At 39.9% G+C, this 16,843-nt stretch overlaps 1 protein-coding gene across 2 annotated transcripts in view; it reads left to right on the top strand.

Moving 5' to 3' along the window:
* drd4a (dopamine receptor D4a) overlaps window positions 1-16,843 on the top strand; it is a 36,120-nt gene that overhangs the window by 18,805 nt on the left and 472 nt on the right. The window contains exons 4-5 of one of the 2 annotated variants that reach the window (XM_061720832.1): window positions 8,202-8,767; window positions 15,241-15,489. In XM_061720832.1, coding sequence (XP_061576816.1) covers window positions 8,202-8,767; window positions 15,241-15,446 — 772 coding nt within the window. In that variant the 3' untranslated portion in view covers window positions 15,447-15,489. Of the gene's footprint in view, window positions 1-8,201; window positions 8,768-15,240; window positions 15,672-16,843 lie in introns of those variants that run through there. The other variant, XM_061720831.1, reaches the window with a different exon arrangement.

Here is a 16,843-nt window from a genome sequence, read left to right as displayed (position 1 = left end):
GGTTCTCAGCTGGTTCACAAGTTGAAGGAGTTGTGAACCAGAACCAGCTCTGGAACCGGTTTGGTGGAAAAGGGCAGTGCTTAATTTGTCCATGAAGAGGTCCCGGAACATAGGATACCTTTTCTATGGGCTACGTTTCTGTTAAAATATTCACATCCATATACTGTACAATGTAATCTTTTCTCGCAGTTATTCACAGTTATTATCATGAACATGCATAGGCTGCACATGTAATGTGCATCGATCAACCTTGGCTCTCTCTCGGTCTCTCCTCTCCTCACTCACGTCGTTTCCCTTCAATGGAGGGAAATTTGAATTAGGGCTGATAGTTTTATTTACAATCAGAAAAAGCAAACTTAAACTGATTGACGCGTTCTCTAACTATATGGAGCGCGCAGCACCTGTAGGCTGAACTACACACACGTATACACTCACTACACAACAAAGCGTTAGTGAAAATAGCAAAAAAAACACTTTTGGTGTTCGGTGGAATAAGTGGGGAAAAAACCGAACAATTAATAACGGCATGTTTAGATAACGCAATCAAACAGCGAACAGCGTGAGTGAGGGGCGTGTGGTGTTAAATGCAGCAAACCTGTCAACATGTCAGATCATTACTTGGATGTGGGAAAAAAGCAGAGGACACGAGAAATGATCCAGGCTGAGTTGGATTTGGGAAACCGCTTGGTGATGGAGACGGTGACGGGACGCACAGCGCAGGAGAAAGAAAAGGGCCCTCTTCTCTTTTTTCTGATTAAATGCATCTGAAATAGACAAACAGGCGATCTATGAGTAACTTCAATGAGAAATAAAACACAGAGAGAATATGGATAAAAGGAGGTGCAGGATCCAATCAGATAGGTACCGGTGTTGTGCCAAAAAGTGATTGCCTGCCAGAATCTGATTTCTTCTGATTTCTGGCCGCGGGAGCGCGCACAGCGTTGAACGATAGCGCTAAAACGTCAGATTTTCAGATTATGAAGCTCAAGAATGAGATAAAGTCATATTTAGGCAGAAAAAACTTTTCATTATAAGTTATAATGCCTTCAATCAATTTTTGGCAGGTGAAAATGCTTATTTTGTGTTGTAATGGTCCTTTAAAAGAGTTAAATACAGTTAAAAGTTGTCCTGTGAGCTCTAGTGTTTATATTATGAAGCTCAAGAATGAGATCAAATCATATTTAGGTAGAAACAACCTTTCATTAACAGTATTTGGCCTTCAATCAATTTTTGGCAGGTAAAAAGACACATTTTCACGGGAGAAATCAGATTCTGGCAGGCAATCACTTTTTTGGCACAACACCGGATCTTGTTCCGGCAGGATCCGGCACAAATTAAGCCCTGGAAAAGGGGTACGTGTTAGCTGAGGATCTTTGAACATTTGTCAGTTATAACTTAACAACAGTAATAAAACATGAACCTGAGAGGGAGACCAGAGATAATTCTGTTGGTTGGGAAGTCAAAAGCCCCTGAAACCAGCAGGATTCACCCTCTAAACATGAGCAATGAATGAATCCACAGCTGCTTTGCAGGCTCATAGACCACAACAACCGTCTGTTTCCTGTAAAAGCCCCAAATGGAGGAAAATCAGAAGAGACGGAACATTTCAGAGCCACGAATGAAGATCGTGTCCGCTGTGATGAAACGCCGGCCTGGCTCTGCGCGCTTTACTTCAGCTCAATGAGATTATCTAAACTCCCGCTGGAGGTTGAAGGATGAAACGCTGAACTGAAAACCTGTGCTGCTCCTCAAAGTGGATGCAGCGACTCTCGGAAATATGATTATATTAGAGACTGATGGGAGGCAATGAGGCTAACATTGACTAATGGTGATGACCTGAAGCTTTTGGAAACATCTAGTTGCCTTTAAGAGCCCACGTGCACGACGGCCGCTGAATTATTGATGAGATGAACAAGCTGAATTTTCCTGATCCATTATCCTCCATCATTAGTGTATGACAGACTGGTCAGAGATCCAGGGGCTCCGTAGTCTGCACTTTTTAGACTTAGGCTGTTTGTTTCACAAATAACATTTAACTTGAGCAGCTGCTTCTTAAGTTTTCCTGTTTTCCTGAATGAGGTTTAAACAAAAAACATCTCTTTTACACTGTTCATCCTTTTAAAATAGCCAATAATGCCCATCTGCTCTGTGATAATACAAATTAAATAAATAAAAATGAGTAAAATTGTACAATTCCCACATGACGGAGATGATTAAATGTGTTTTTGTGGGTATTAGATCGTTCCAGTATTTGTCTGCACTACTTAATGATTTAATCATATAGATTTACTGTTTCTTACAGAAACCTGGTTGCAGCTGGAGGATCATGATCAATCAGTCAATATCGCTTAACTATTCAAATGTCCTCAAAGCACAAGACAATAACAACGAGTGACAGCAACTTTCCACTGGAGTTTATTAACCGGTCCTAGACTCAGCCTCGGTTAGAGCTCTTTCGGATGTCTGGTGCTCACTTTTTAAAGTCACAGTGGAAATTGCGAAACCATCTTTGTTCCGGGGTATTAACCCTCAGGGCTTTACCGTGTTTATGTCTAAATGCTCACATACGGTGTGCGTCGCCGCGTACCCTACGTCGTAGGCTCTGCGTTGGTGTAACGCGGAACCATAAATCAGGCTTTAGCAATTTGTGCCATCCTGTGTGGCGATAAATGAAAAAAGATTAGACAACGCCGTGATTGGACAAGGAATTGGCTGGGCAGACGTGGGAAATGCAGTCTTATTTTGCTATTAAAACATGATTTGTAATGTGAATTTGCAACACTTTAAACTACAAATAATAGTTTTTGACGTGACATCAGAGATTGCGCATGCTCTCTGCGAAAGGATGAGGCCAATCAGGTCGTAGCACGACCAGGATTTCAGACACGTTTGATTTTCTTGCGAGCATGCGATTCGTGATCGGGAGCTCGTTGTGAGGTGTTAATCTCTCGTCGTTACCCCACGTTTACTGCACGAGGCACGACCAACGATTGGGGCGAAATCCGGCCCGATCCAAAAAATAGTCACACGACTGGAAAATCGGCTCAAAACGAGCCGATAATCGCACAGTGTCTGCCCGGCTTAAGACACACACCATGGAGCAATTAGGGTTACGGTCTTGCTCAGGGGCCCAAGGTGGTTCATCTTGGATTCATTTGTCCATAATTGATCTCATGATTTTTTCACATTTTATTTATTCTATCCCCACTTTCTGGACAGGCGTCCTCAGCACAACGCCATCAGCAAACTCACATCTTTCTCACCGGTGTTGTAGTGTACAATAATTTGATGCGAAATAGTTTCTCTGTGCGATAATTTGGTTTTCTGGCAGCGCCGAGCGGCTTTGGCACCAACGGGAGCATGAACGGTACCCGGGTCTGTTGGAGGTGGCAGCGCTGCTTCGGCTTTGCCAGCCATTTTTGTAAGTGAGTTAATGGAGGATTGGTTTTGTAGGTTAGGTAATGGAGATTGTGTTGCTGGCAGGGCAGCGGTGAGAGCGGGCATTAGGGGACAATTAGGGGATAATTAGGGGATAATTACAGGATTACTGCAAGACTGTGTTGTGTCTGGACTAAATCTGCGTTCGTGTCTGTACAATGATACCTGAAATCAGATGACGGATGAAAAAAGGTCTTGGATACTTTGACACTACTGCTGTTGGGAACATCATTGAAGGTGCAGATAACTGCCCTGTGAATATAAAAAAAAACACAAAACAAACAAAAATACCAGGGGCCTCATGTACAAAGAGTACGTTGATTTCAACGTGAATCTGTGCGTGGAATTCTTCCGTACGCAAAAAAAAATTCAGATGTTCAAAACTGTGCGTACGCCCAAATCCATGCACGTTTCTTTGAACATCACAATCAGCATGGAATTGAGCCTAGGGCTGGGCGATATGGACCAAAAGTCATATCTCGATATTTTCTAGCTGGATGGCGATACTCGATATATATCCATATTTTTTCTGTGACATAATTGGGGTTTCCCCCAAAGCATTAAAGCATAGCATCTCTGTTAGCATCTCTGTTAGCTTCATTTTTTCTGAGGCAAACCCTTAAAAAAACAGTCAGCTTTAATACAAAGCCTCGTGCCAAATGTCACACAGGTTCCTTTATTAACAGAGGTCTGCACAATATCAACATGTATAAAACAAATGAAATAAAAATAAACTGCCTGCATATATAGAATAAAAATGCTTCTTCAATAAAATAAAACAAATATCCCTTTCCTGCATAACAATTACATTAAAATACACTGCAATTAATACAATGTAGACAGTAACAGGCAGACTTTTCCACTGAGGTTGACAGTTGTGCAAATAACAAAACATTTGTGCAAATCTCAAATAAAACATTCAAGTAAATTTGTCACAAAATAAGCTTTATCAAAATCATAAAAAAAAAAATGTAATCGATATAAACGATATTGTCTCGTACCATATCGCGTTTGAAAATATATCGATATATATTAAAATCTCGATATATCGCCCAGCCCTAGTTGAGCCTTGTCTCTTCCCTCGAGTAGATCCATTTGAATATGATAATGAGGATAATTATCCATTAAAAAACGCTCATCCTAACAAGGAACTTGCAAAAACAAGGGAAACAAATTAAAAAAAATTATCGGCCGTGAGCTGGAGACACTCCTGTCGGAAGATGTAGCCCGAAAAATAATTTATTTGGGGGAATTTCTTCCGATTTAAGCTGTAAAAAAAAACAGAGTAACATGCTGTAATTGTGTTGACCACATTGCATTACGGATAACGTTGTTCTTTGCTTTGTGTTGTGTTCTGTTAAGAGTTGTGGGTTTATTATGTTCGTACGGGTTTGTGAATATTAATATTTAGCATTAGTGCATCATTACACTCTTTTTTCTTGTTTGTACTTTAAGAACCAACACCAGAACTTAAGTTGGTGGGATGAAAAACAGTTCCTCGTTCCATTTTATCATCACATGTATTAAATACTAACGGATTAAGCCCAATTTACATGTGTACTGACTAGGAATGGGTGATATTTTACCGTTCACGATAAACCATCAGAAAAATTCGGTAAGAATTTGTATCTCGCGGTAAAAATGATAAATTCCTGTTGATGATGTTTTTGTGTAAAACTGATTTATGGAAGGAAGGAAGGAAGGAAGGAAGGAAGGAAGGAAGGAAGGAAGGAAGGAAGGAAGGAAGGAAGGAAGGAAGGAAGGAAGGAAGGAAGGAAGGAAGGAAGGAAGGAAGGAAGGAAGGAAGGAAGGAAGAAAAATTCCCATTGGTGTAGTTTAGTAGTATTTAGTATCTTTTAGAGCAGTGTTTTGGGGGCTCCAAAGACTGAATGTGGTGATAGATTTATAGTTAAAAAGATGGAGTTGAATTGGGTTTTTTTTATCGTCATTTTTATCGTTATCGGGATAAATGCAAGAAATTATTGTGATACATTTTTTACTCCATACCGCCCATCCCTAGTACTGAGTGTTATAGTTGTCATTGTGGATGTCCGCGATCACCTCTTTCATAAGTATAACAATGTGAACAACATAAACTTATATTTAAAACATTGAAGCATCACGATCTGATTCCTCTGCTGCAGAAAAAAAAGACAAGTTGTGCCAGCGTGATTATCGAGGCGCAAACGTGAGAAATAAAGAACAAAGTTGCTGTGACTCGCAGTACATGAAGCCCCAGGTCCCTGCAGGTCTGAACGAGGTTGATTATCTGAGGTTATATTTCAACACAAAACATGAAATGAGTCTTTCACATACTCGTGGAGGAATCAGCAGGTTTAGTTTATGAACATCTTTCTTACATCAGTCAGGTTGAAGTCTTGATTTTGAGATCATCACTGAAAATCATCACTGAAAGATTAAATGCCATTGGTTGGTTTCCTGTGCTAAACTGCTTTTTAGGAACTAGTATTGTAAATAATGTAATGCTGAATTTGAACGTATGAAGTTGGATTTTACTGAATCAGATTATTTGACCTTGCCGGAGATTTTATTTCATTTTTTTTTTCATTTTTATTCTTTATTTCATTCATTAAAAGAAAAACAAAACAGTTCAATATAATTACAACAAATCTCTTTCCTTGAATGAAAGGGAACAGAAAGACGACTAAGCTTATTTTATCTGTCCCTTTTTCCTAAGAAATCAAATTTCAATTAATGTAATAATTAAAAAAAACAAAAACAAATTACGCAATTAAAAAAAAAACACTTTTCAAATAAACGTAATTAAAAAAAAAAAAAAAAATCAAAACTACAACAAAGTTATAAAATAACACAAAATAGCTGTCGTCAAACACAGATAGTCGTATTCTTTTTTGATTAAAAGAAAAAAAATATGACAATGGTGCTAAAAAGAGAGAGAAAAAAGAAAACCCACCTAACTTAACAATTATCATGATATTTTTTCATCAAACTGGCTTTTATTATTCTTTTAAATGTAATGTTTGATTTGCAATCTTTGGCTTCTGTCCCAGATTGTTCCATAAACTGATAACTTTGACAGAAACACAACGTTCCATTAATTTTGTCCTGAATTTTTTTTTTTTTTTAAGATCTCTGTTCCTTTTAAATTATACTTATTTTCTTTTTTTTAAATTTTTTCTGTATATTGATTGGCAAAATTTTCTTATGAACTTTCCACATAATTTGCAGTTCGCATTCTGACACCTGTTGTATCGAGATGAGTTCCCCCTCTGTTTATCATGAAGGGAGGCTCACACATTTTTTTAAATTCATACTGCTGACTTCTTTCACCACCACAGATAAGTCCAGATAAGTCCTGTGATTTTCAGGCTGATATCATCATATTTGACCATTTTAAACAGGGGGAACGCATTCTGGGGGAAACACATCTCGACGGGGGAACTAATCTCGATACAACACCGGAGTACTTTAAGCCCTGTCATTTCTTACTACTCTTGTCGTAAGGTGTAGCAGCAGTAAACGATGCCTGCAGTGAAAGCTGTGTAGTCTTGGGACGTGCTCCGCTGGTGCTGCTCAGCAGCTCCAGCGGAGCAGCGGTCCCAGCAGCAGTTGCTGGTCCCACTTGCGCTCGTTTTGGCCCGGGTTGCCTCTTCATATTCACGGGTGTGCGTGTTTTTTAAGTGATGAAACAGGTTGCTTGTGTTTCCACCTCTTGCTGTCACAACACGGCGGCAAACCTTGCATATCACCGAAGTTTGCTCCGTGTCGGATGATTTAAAACCGAACCAGTTCCAAATAACGGAGGTGCCTCCTCTTTTTGGAACGAGTTTCCTCTCCAACGGCCTCGGTTTCCATTCCACTCATCTCTTTTCAGATAATATGCTACAAGCCCGATCTTTTTTTTTAGATGTTTCACCAGTCGTTTCTTTATTGATTGCCCAGGTTAAGTGCTCGTCCCGCTAATTTAATGGCCACTCCCTTTTTACCAGCTGCAAAGCCGATACAAATATGTTTTATTTTTTTATTTGCAACAAGATATAGCCTATAGTATATAAGGACAGGTATTCAGACCACAGCTGAATGTTTGAAGAAAATGTAATGCCTTATTTAGGCTTATTATTTTATAATTGATTTATTACGGTATTGACGGTATTGCAAAATCCATGTCGTGGCGCAGTCTCACACCGGTGATGACTATGACACCGGTGTACCGCCCACCCCTACTTTGAATTACCTTGTCTTGAATAGTGCTATACCAGGGGTCGGCAATCCGCGGCTCTAGAGCATGTGGCTCTTTAGCGCCGCCCTAGTGGCTCCTGGAGCTTTTCAAAAATGTTTGACCTTTTTTTTTCTTTTTTTTTTTTCTTTTTTTCCATTTTTTAATTTTTTCTTCTTTTTTTTCTTTTTTTCTTCCTTTTTCCTTTCCTTTTTAATCTTGACATTTCGACTTTTTTCTCAACATTTCGACTTTTTTCACAAAATTTTGACTATTTCCTTGACATTTCGACTTTTTTCTCAAGATTGTACTTCAACATTAATCTCGACATTTAGACTTTTTTCTCGAAATTTAGATTTTTTTCTCAAAATTTTGACTCTTTTCTCGACATTTCGCCTTTCGCCATTTGCCTTCATTCTAAAGCTTATACAAGACTTTTCATTTTTTGCGGCTCCAGACATATTTGTTTTTTGTGTTTATGGTCCAATATGGCTCTTTAAACATTTTGGGTTGCAGACCCCTGTGCTATTTAAATAAACTTCCCTTGCCTTGCCTTGCCTTGCAGGTTCATCGCCGTGTCGATCCCGCTCAACTACAACAGGAAGCACGTGGACCTGCGTCAGACGGTGCTGCTGTCGGCCACCTGGGTGCTGGCGCTGGCCGTGGCCTCGCCCGTCATGTTCGGCATCAACAACGTGCCGGGCCGCGACCCCACCGAGTGCAAACTGGAGAACGACGACTACGTCCTGTACTCCTCCGTGTGCTCCTTCTTCATCCCCTGCCCCATCATGCTGCTGCTGTACTGCGGGATGTTCCGCGGCCTCCACCGCTGGGAGGTGGCGCGCAAGGCCAAGCTGAAGAGCAGCATCCAGGCCTGCCGCAAGCTGCAGGAGGCCGCCGCCTCGCTGCCGCCCCTGGCCTCGCTGCCGCCGCCGCTGCCGCCCGTCATCGAGCGGGAACCCACGGACACGCTGGACGAACCGTCCACGCTGGCGCCCGCCGACCCGGCGCACCCCGTGCCCACGGTGAGCTTCGCCAACATCAAGTTCGACCACAACCCTCACCGGAAGAAGAGGGCCAAGATCAACAGCCGGGAGAGGAAGGCGATGCGGGTGCTTCCTGTCGTCGTGGGTGAGTTAGCTTCCTGCTAGTGTTGTTGTTGTCAGCCTGTTTCTATCCTAGTTTTAGTCTAGTCTTTTGGTTCAGCTATCATTTTAGTTTTTATTAGTTTTAGTTAGTGCTGGGTAGGAATGGGTGATATTTTACCGTTCACGATAAACCGTCAAAAAAATTCCCCACGGTAAGAATTTGTATCTCACGGTAAAAATGATAAATTCCAGTTGACGATGTTTTTGTGTAAAACTGATTTATGGTTCTGTGTTAAATCCACGCACAACGTATAGGAAGGAAGGAAGGAAGGAAGGAAGGAAGGAAGGAAGGAAGGAAGGAAGGAAGGAAGGAAGGAAGGAAGGAAGGAAAGGAAGGAAGGAAGGAAGGAAGGAAGGAAGGAAGGAAGGAAGGAAGGAAGGAAGGAAGGAAGGAAGGAAGGAAGGAAGGAAGGAAGGAAGGAAGGAAGGAAAGAGGAAGGGAAGGAAGGAGGAAAGGAGGAAGGAAGGGAGAAGAGAGGAAGGGAAGAAGGAAGGAGAGAGGAGGAAAGAAGGAAGGGAAAAAAGAAGGAAGGAAGGAAATGAGGAAGGAAATGAGCAAGAAAGAAAGAAAGAAAGAAAGAAAGAAAGAAAGAAAGAAAGAAAGAAAGAAAGAAGAAAGAAGAAAGAAAGAAAGAAAAAAGGATAAATTCCCGTTGATACGTTTTTGTGTAACAAACATGGAGGATCTGAGAGTGAGATAGATTTATAGTTAAAAAGATGGAGTTGAATTGGTATTTTTTTTATCGTCATTTTTATCGTTATCGGGATAAATGCCAGAAATTATCGTGATACATTTTTTAGTCCATCCCTAGTGCTGGGCGGTATGACCAAAAATTTATATCACGGCATTTTTCAAAATTATATCGGTTTCACGGTATATCACTGTATTTTTTTTTTCATGCACAACTGGGTGTTTACCACATTTTCTAATGATTTGGAAAGGAATTTCTGCAGTAAATTGGCTTAGAATGGCCTATTTTACTGTCAAATCAAATCAAATAAATCTTTTCAAAGAAAACAATCTTTTACAAAATTACAATGTAGAAAATATTTATTGAACATAAAAAACTGAACATGTTTTAATTTCCCAGCATTATGTTGTTTTGGTTCCACCTGCTGGTTAATGTTAGGTAAAATTCTTATGTGGTTACTTTTTGGTTGGCCAACGATTTATGTTTGTGGTGCAGCCGGTACGGGAGCGGCCAGTCTATTTTCTTATTTTACAACGCCGTTATTAATTGTTCGGTTTTTTCCCACTTATTCCACCGAACACCGAAAGCGCGACGTTCCCAACGTTGTGTACACTACTGTACATACTCACCGGTATTACGGTATATGAAACATTCATATCATAAGAAAAATAAACACCGGTATTCGGTATGAACCGGTATACCGCCCAGCACTAGTTTTAGTCACGTTCATCCTCCTTTTAGTCGTGTGAAATGTAGTCGACTAAAAGTCTGACATTTTAGTCTAGTTTTAGGGTGCTTTCAGACCTGTGGCCCGTTTGTTTTGTTCCGGTTCAGGGGCTAAATCAATAGTTTTTTTGTTTTTCGTTTGTGGCGTTTGTGTTCACAAGGAAACCGTCTGTAGCGGTTCAAAGCTGTTATCAAATGTCATGAACCAACTGTTCTCTCATTGGTCAGAAATGAACGTGGAAGGAGTTTCCTCTTCTGTACCCCGGGAAAAACAACAATGGTTATAAAGCACGTTTGCGCCGCACCTGCCTGCCTGAATGGAACATTTTTTAATTTCACCGTGCGGCGCTGGGACGACATCTCGGCACATCCAATAGGAGAGAAGGGAGAAGAGAGAAAGTTGTGTCCAATAGGAGAGGAGGGGGTGGAGGCTGCACCGACTCTTCTCCTTGCACCGCGGTCGCACATACACATGAATGGAGTTGTGTCGGTTGCTGTGTCGATTATGTTCTCACTACAAATAAAAAAAACGAACCGCTCCAGGTCTGGAATGGAATCGGGCAGAGACCCCTCTCCTAGGAGATCTCGGCTAGCTTGTTTTGTGCCGCATCCGAGCGCGATTGCTATGTTCAGATGTACCAAACGATCCGATCTTTAGGGGGAAACGCTCCCTGTTCCAGAACAACTTCTCCAAACGGGACAGAGGTGAAAGCACCCTTAGTCTTATTTTAGTCAGAATTGTCCAGGACCATTTTAGTCTAGTTTTAGTCAAATATTGTATTTAGCCAAACCCATTTTACAATTCAAACAAGGTTTTTTTTTTAGCTTAGTTTATTGGTCCTTTCAATTTCCACAACACAAATAACCCAAAGTACAGGTGTAAATCGTCAGTGTTATACAAAAAAAGTAATAAAAAAATATATATCATTTTTGGTATTTTTATATATATATATATATATATATATATATATATATATATATATATATATATATATACACATATATATATATATATATATATATATATATATATATATACACATATATAGGTCCACCGCAAGGGGTGTGCGACCCGTGGGCCTCGCGCTATGGGCGGTTTTTGAAAAAAAAGTTTTTTTTTTCCTTTTTTCCCTGATAAATATCAACAGTCACGTTCCATTACAGACCTAAATGTGTACTAGTCTGTGCATATCAATAAATATATGTGCAATGATGAGCGTGTCTGTTGTTCAATACAACTGATCAGACCAAGCGCAGACACAAGCTGCTCTGATCCAGACGGTGGAGTTGGAACAAACTGTCACACAATGTCGAGAGAACGAGACAGAATCAGGAAATTTCCATCAGGGGATGAAAAAAGAAAAAAAAACTAAAGAAAATGGAAGAGTTTAATGCCTCTCTGAAAGGCTCGTTTGATAAATTTGATAGAAAAATACGCTGACGTTTACTAATTAAGTGAACAAACAACAGTGAATTGAAGTAATCTCATAAATTTCAGATTCAGACGACTTTATTAATCCCTTTGGGAGGTTCCCTCGGGGAAATTGACATCTCCATCTCACTCACACAGCACTGTCATGTATAGATATATAGATTATATAGATATACAATCTTGTAAAGAAGTTAGGACCAGAATCCCTCCACGATGACGCGAGAGACCTGTAAAATCACGCTGGGCCTGATAACGATATATATATATGTATGTAAAAAAAAAAACACACACACAATGTGTGTGTGTGTATGTATGTATATATACTGTATATGTATATGTTCTGAACTTCTCTTTTTAAGAAAACGGTTGACATTTGGCCAGAAACTCCGGCTCTGCAATCAGCAGCACGGAAACTCTCACCCAGGTATCACCAGGTTTCACCAGGTATCACCCTAACGGTGATGTAACCGGTGACGGCAGGAACCTTGAAATCCTCCCACCATCTCGTCCCCGCTCCAAGGTCCTTGCGCACCAGTAAGAATGGGTCAGCCTATTATTAGCTGTGCAGCGGCTCCCCTTTAGCACACAGCAGCTAATCCCTGCAGCTCCATAATCTGAAATCCAATTACGCCGGGCTTTTGTCAGGCTGGGATCTAGCTGTGCAGGTAATGCTGGTGGATCTGTGTCATTAGCCTACCTGAGAGATCAGGGGGAACCCTGAGGGTGGAGCTGAACTTTACCAGATTAGAACTCACAGGTCTGGATTTCTGTGTTCTGTTCAGTAACGGATCAGGTCACTCACAGCCTGTGCAGGAACTTTGCTCTCGTGAAGAAACATGGTCCGCCTGGCAGAATTCTGCACATTTTTAGCTTCTCGTAGACTGCAGAGTAGCTGGTACGATGCTGGCGTGACGTGGGTAGTAACAAGTTACAGTTACTCTGTTACATTTACTTGAGTAAATTTGGGGAAATGTTGTACTTTTAGGAGTAGTTTTGAATCACTATACTTTTTACTTTTACTTGAGTAGATTTGTGAAGAAGAAACTGTTCCTCTTCCTCCGCTACATTAGGCTACGTTGAGCTGTTACTTTTCTTTTATCCCTTTTATCCACGTACACGTCAATCTCATGACATCACTGGGTGATTCTTTGGGAAAAATCGTTGTTTTTGCATGTTTTGTCACATTTACACAGACTCAAACACACACAGAGTTTCTATGAGTTCATGTTTGTTCTAGTTCTGCCTGGTTAAAAAAGAAAAGTACAAAGGCTTGAAATTTTGTGCTACTTGTGCTTAATTTATTTTTTTATTCTTTTTTTTATTTTATTATTTATTAAAGTACTTGAATTTACTCTAAGATTATTTTCATTTAATCATTTTTTATTTTTTATTAATTTTATTTTATTATTTTATTAATTTAATTTGCCTGAAGATGATTATTTTGTACTTTTGTCTGTTTGAATGGTTGTGTTAAAAAGATAAATCAGACGTTACTCAACAGTTACTCAGTTTTTTCACCAAGTACTTTTTTACTTTTACTCAAGTAATTATTTGGATGACTACTTTTTACTTCTACTTGAGTCATATTATTCTGAAGTAACAGTACTTTTACTTGAGTACATTTTTTGGCTCCTCTACCAGCTCTGTGTGTGGGTGAGAGTTAAGGCGTCTGCGATGGAGGAGGAAGAGGCTGAAACTGGAGACTTGGACATTTTCCACGTGTAACAGATTCCCCTTTTCCACCAAACCGGTTCCAGAGCTGGTTCTGGTTCACTATTCGTTCAACTTATCAAGTTTTCACAGTGTATATATATTTATATTTCCTGTTTCTTATCTTGTTTTTTTACATAGTCTTTACATGTGTGCACTTTCATGGAGCTGCTGCCTAATCTCATTGTATCATTATAATGACAATTATTTATTCTATTCTATTCTACTTCTTTATTTATTTATTTTTTGCCTTTCACCTCTTTACAAGGACAAAATTTCCGCCAAACTAACATTTTTTAAACATCTTTCCGCCCTGAAATGTGAAGAAATCTCAACATATTAACAAATTAAAATGAAGTTGACCAGAAAGTGTTGCAGGCCTGAAATGTTGAATCTGATTCATATCAAGAATTGAAATAAAATTAATAAAAGTCATGCCGTCATGACCCCTGAATGATTGTAGGTAGGGATGGGCGGTATGGACTAAAAAATGTATCACGATAATTTCTGGCATTTATCCCGATAATGATAAAAATGACGATTAAAAAAAATACCAATTCAACTCCACCTTTGTAACTATAAATCTATCACCACATTCAGTCTTTGGAGCCAAAACACTGCTCTAAAAGATACTAAATACTAAACTACAACAATTACATTGAATTGATAAAATCTTTCTTTCTGGCTCATTTCCTTCCTTCCTTCCTTCCTTCCTTCCTTCCTTCCTTCCTTCCTTCCTTCCTTCCTTCCTTCCTTCCTTCCTTCCTTCCTTCCTTCCTTCCTTCCTTCCTTCCTTCCTTCCTTCCTTCCTTCCTTCCTTCCTTCCTTCCTTCCTTCCTTCCTTCCCTTCTTCCTTCCCTTCCTTTTTCCCTTCCTTCCTTCTTTCCTCCTGCTCTTCCTTCCTTCCTTCCTTCCTTCCTTCCTTCCTTCCTTCCTTCCTTCCTTTCTCATACCTTCCTTCCTCCCCCCCTTCCTTCCTTCCCTTCTTCCTTCCTTCCTTCCTATTTTCTTCCTTCCTTCCTTCCTTCCTTCCTTCCTTCCTTCCTTCCTTTCTCATACCTTCCTTCCTTCCCTCCTTCCTTCCTTCCTTCCTTCCTTCCTTCCTTCCTTCCTTCCTTCCTTCCTTCCTTCCCTTCTTCCTTCCTTCCTTTTTCCCTTCCTTCCTTCTTTCCTCCTGCTCTTCCTTCCTTCCTTCCTTCCTTCCTTCCTATTTTCTTCCTTCCTTCCTTCCTTCCTTTCTCATACCTTCCTTCCTCCCCCCCTTCCTTCCTTCCCTTCTTCCTTCCTTCCTTCCTATTTTCTTCCTTCCTTCCTTCCTTCCTTCCTTCCTTCCTTCCTTCCTTCCTTCCTTCCTTTCTCATTCCTTCCTTCCTTCCTTCCTTCCTTCCTTCCTTCCTTCCTTCCTTCCTTCCCTCCTTCCTTTCTTCCTTCCTTCCTTTTTCCCTTCCTTCCTTCTTTCCTCCTGCTCTTCCTTCCTTCCTTCCTTCCTTCCTTCCTATTTTCTTCCTTCCTTCCTTCCTTCCCTTCTTCCTTCCTTCCTTCCTATTTTCTTCCTTCCTTCCTTCCTTCCTTTCTCATACCTTCCTTCCTTCCCTCCTTCCTTCCTTTCTTCCTTCCTTCCTTCCTTCCTTCCTTCCTTCTTTCCTCCTGCTCTTCCTTCCTTCCTTCCTTCCTTCCTTCCTTCCTTCCTTAAATCATCTTTACACAAAAACATCATCCACAGGAATTTATCGTTTTTACCATGACAAATTCTTACCGTGGGGAATTTTTTTGACGGTTTATCGTGAACGGTAAAATATCACCCATTCCTAATTGTGGGTGAATTATTCTGGACCTAATAGCCAACCAGATCCATCCCAAACACCTGACGGCTGAAACCTTCCTCTCCTCCTGCAGGGGCCTTCCTCTTCTGCTGGACGCCCTTCTTCGTCCTGCACATCACGCGGGCGCGCTGCCAGGACTGCCACATCCCGCCGGCGCTGATGAGCGTGGTGACGTGGCTCGGCTACGCCAACAGCGCCCTCAACCCCATCATCTACACCATCTTCAACACCGAGTTCAGGAACTTCTTCAGGAAGTTCCTGCACCGCTGCTGCTCCTAGACTACCGACTACCTGGTTGCCATGGTTTCCTTCCTCTGCGAGGGTATTTATTTTTCTACATTCATCGACAGCAAAGTTTGTTTGAGCTCCGTGTTTCCCGTGAAGCGGCTTCGGTCTGAGGAACAAACGTCTCGGAGACTCCACGGCGTTTCTACGACACACACCGTTGATTTTATATGTTGAAAATGTGTCTTTTCATAATAAAAGTTTCACTGGAAAAATTCAGATTGAGACGTGAAGCTGTTTTGATCAATGATTGTTGGAAAATGTCGCCTCCTGACTCAGAAGAGGGTTGATCTAGGTACGAGGTGGATGGTAGAAAGCAGATTGAGCATCACGTGTAGCTTTACTTTCTACCCAAAGAGTCGAAATGATGAGCTCTTTTTAACGTTTCCATAGAAATGTGGCCAAATTCTATTCAAAGAAAATCTGATGTTCAAAAATCGGAAGCAGGTGATCTGATCAAAATTTTACCAGAATTGTAGAGAATCGTGAGCTCACGGGTCCTATGGAGGATTTTTAGTGATTTTAGATTTTTAGTAATTAATGAATTCATTAAATGTTTCATTAATTAATTAAAATGGGAATTAAATGTATCATTAATTAATTAAATGTGTCATTAATTAATTAAAATGGGAATTAAATATATAATTCATTAATTCAATGTATAATTCATTAATTAATTAATTAAATGTGTCATTAATTAATTAAAATGGGAATTCAATATATCATTCATTAATTAAATGTGTCATTCATTCATTAAAATTGGAATTAAATATGTTATTATTGTTATTAATTAATTAAAATACAATTAATTTAAAGTAAAATATATATATTTAATTATTTCAGTATTTAATTAATTATTTCAGTATTTAATTAATTAATGACACATTTAATTAATGATTTCGTGTTGCGTGTGAATTATGAAATGTCAAACTGTCAGTTTCACTTGTCAAACTCAGTGGGCGGGACTAATGCGAATCTAGTGGAATCCACTGCTTTGGTCTGCTTAAATACTGAAATACAGAGACCCAACGTTCTGCACGTTCTTGTCCAAACATAAACACCAAGGAGCCTTTTACAGCCCACTACTGAATTAATGTTAAAATCGAACAGATTTGTAGATCTTTTGTGTTGGAAGTGAAGGGCGATGAGTTGTTTATGTCGAAAAACTCCCTCTTTCCCATCTTCAAATAAGGTGAAGAGGAAAAATGCCCAAAGTAAATACAGTGCTCATTTGCCGATCTGCAAGTTTACGGTTAAAATATATTTATTCAGCTTAAAATGGGCACATTTGTAAAGTTTGTAGAGTTCAAACTGCTTAGTGGAGGAAAAAAAACAATGAAAACATTTGAGAGAAGACTCAAGTCTGGTTCTGTCTGAAGATATTTTCATTA

The sequence above is a fragment of the Cololabis saira genome, chromosome 5 (assembly GCF_033807715.1).
Source record: "Cololabis saira isolate AMF1-May2022 chromosome 5, fColSai1.1, whole genome shotgun sequence".
NCBI lineage: Eukaryota > Metazoa > Chordata > Actinopteri > Beloniformes > Belonidae > Cololabis > Cololabis saira.
This window is presented reverse-complemented; position numbering and strand designations above follow the sequence as displayed.